This window comes from Sphaerodactylus townsendi, linkage group LG04 (genome assembly GCF_021028975.2).
Source record: "Sphaerodactylus townsendi isolate TG3544 linkage group LG04, MPM_Stown_v2.3, whole genome shotgun sequence".
Classification (NCBI taxonomy): domain Eukaryota; kingdom Metazoa; phylum Chordata; class Lepidosauria; order Squamata; family Sphaerodactylidae; genus Sphaerodactylus; species Sphaerodactylus townsendi.
Window position 1 is genome coordinate 74972907 of NC_059428.1, and position 2358 is coordinate 74975264.

The 2358-nt window shown below is 48.5% G+C and overlaps 1 protein-coding gene across 1 annotated transcript; it reads right to left on the reverse strand.

Moving 5' to 3' along the window:
* Positions 1-448: 448 nt before the first annotated feature.
* Positions 449-1461, reverse strand: LOC125431322. Its single transcript, XM_048494088.1, has 2 exons — positions 1080-1461; positions 449-988 (listed from the first exon to the last, which is right to left on the reverse strand). Exons 1-2 carry the CDS (start codon positions 1329-1331, stop codon positions 449-451), a joined length of 792 nt encoding a protein of 263 aa, XP_048350045.1. The 5' UTR covers positions 1332-1461.
* Positions 1462-2358: the final 897 nt, after the last annotated feature.

Sequence of the window (2358 nt, forward strand, 5' to 3'; positions counted from 1 at the left end):
ACACACACTTCTTATTATCCGGGCCATTGCTTTCTTAAAAATACCCCCCACACACACACACCCCACACACCCCAAACCACTACAGGTCTTACCTTCGGCAGCTTGGAGCATTTCCGCATCAGTAGCATCCATTTTATTTTATTTTTTAATGAATTTTTTAAGGCTGCTTCACTCAGAAGACCCTCTAAGCCACGGGAGCACGTGTGACTGTCTTGGGGCCAGTGGGTCTAACAGTTATATTTTTCAAGTAAGGGGGTGGGCCTGTGCCTTATCTGGGTTTACCAACTGCCCATCTGTGAGCAACTGCGTGTTGTGTGGGGCCTCCTGGCTGTGGTCATCTCCTAATCAGATAAGCATTAAAACACCACCCCTCCCAAGAAACAGAAAAACTTTTAAAGAGTTTCAATAAATGTTTTATTGAATATAATTCTGCATATTTGGTTTTATTTTACTTGGAAAAGAATACATTCAAAGTACGACTACCAACATTCAACGCCAGATATTTTTTTACAAGAACCACAAAATCCTGGTTACATTTGTCAGAGAATTTCTGCAAGCATTCTGTAGGACAGCTAGCCGACTCCACATTTTTCACAAATTTGGCCAGAGTGACAAAATGGCTGTTGTTCAGTGACAAACACCCAGTACACAATCCAAGATGCGTGATTACTTGAATAATTGGTTCTAAACAGACATTGTGACACACAGACCTCAACCGTTCATCAAAATCACATTGTATACAATCGTGGCTGTTCAAATCCTTGCAATTATTCTGGCAGGCGGTGCACATGGCATGGCATAAATCATTCAGACACCATTTCATAATTACAGAAAGGGTTGCTCTTGAGAGTTGCCCAATAGCAGATCTTCTTTTTGAGGGTTCCACACTTGGTATATCAGCCACCCTGAGTTTTGCGTTGCACCTCATGACTTCGGCCATGGACTTTCTGTCCCTGAGAGAATCGGCCATGCTGAAAAGGGTGAAGTTCTGCAAAAAAACAAAAATAGCATTTTAAAACCCCTCTGCAACACTATACAGCATCTCCCCCAGTGCCCCAACCTGTCCTGATCCATCTCACCTCCATCTTGACATGCTTATTCTGTTCAACACCATCTTCTGTTGAAACACAGGCATCACGGGTCTGCTTCTGGTCGGTTGGTCCAGCATCACCCTCAGACCCCGGAAACAGCTTTTTGGCACATTTCTTGAAAAAAATGTCCTCGTCGCTATCATCAGCATCCATAGCCGCACGCTGCCTCTTCAAACGCCTCCCTCTGGTCGGGGCAGGGGGTGGAGAAAGTGAAAAAAGGCTCCCTGCGGGGGTTTCCATGCTCAGCTATGAAACAGGTTTGGTTTCGCAGCTGTCTCCAAGGCCCAGAATACCCATATTTATGCCCCCGAGGTCCGGCGCCTCATTGGTCGGCCTTAAATCGCTCGCTAGATCGAGCCGAGTTGATTGACGTCTCACACGGCACACGGAATCAAAAATTGATACCCCGACTACCGGACATGGTCACCGGCTGATAATCACCAAAGAGCCCCTGCATCGCTCTAAAACGACTAACGGGCTTCTGCCGCATCATGCCTGGTTGATTGGCACGCTGTGATGGCCCGAAATCACCTTTTGGGCCAAATTTCGCCGCTCCTAATCTCCAGGGGAACCAGCACTGCACCGCCTTAAAATGACATCGCCGGGCTTCTGCCGCAGCTTGTGCCGGGTTGATTGATGGGTCGCGACGCCTGCGAAATCACAAATTGCAGCGTCATCCCCAGCTCCCAACCACGGGCGACCTGCCTCGCTGCCATTAAATTATAAGCTCAAGGGTGACAGACAGCTCTGCTGCCTTCATTCGAAAGACTTCTAGGAAGGGACATGCCCGGCATGCCTTTTCAACCACGCCTGGCCCGCCTCCATGGGTGGCGTGTATAATGTAAGTTCGAAAACTTTGCAGCTTAATTTCGCCGCCGAGCGCCAGGGTGAGGAGAGGGGACAGAGTACACAACGGTGCTTTGCATAGCAGCCACGAGAGCCAACGACTCCGCCTTTGCCTGGAAAAACACTTTATTATTTTAAAAGCATGCTTCCTGGTCGGTTGTCAGGAACACCATGCAGGGTACGGCAATAGACGTCCAGTCCTCGACAAGCTCCCCGGCCCTACTGCCCTGAGGGGAGGAGGGAAAACACAGGAAGGACTCTTTCAGGAAGTCATTACTGTTTTAGGGAAACCCTGCAAAACGCCTTCGCTCCTTTTTTTTTTTTTTTTTCTGGACGCATCCTCTGCTTTCAGAAAGCAGCCCCGTGAGGGCAGGGATGCTTTTCAATACACTGTAGGGACAAGAGGGGAGCGTCCTCTTGC

What these genes read in the sequence shown, in the direction of transcription:
- LOC125431322 (XM_048494088.1), bottom strand. Translation starts at nt 1,331, where the DNA reads ATGGAAACCCCCGCAGGGAGCCTTTTTTCACTTTCTCCACCCCCTGCC. An exon ending in ATAAGCATGTCAAGATGGAG is followed by an intron (nt 989 to 1,079) that starts GTGAGATGGATC and finishes GTTTTTTTGCAG; the next exon opens with AACTTCACCCTTTTCAGCAT.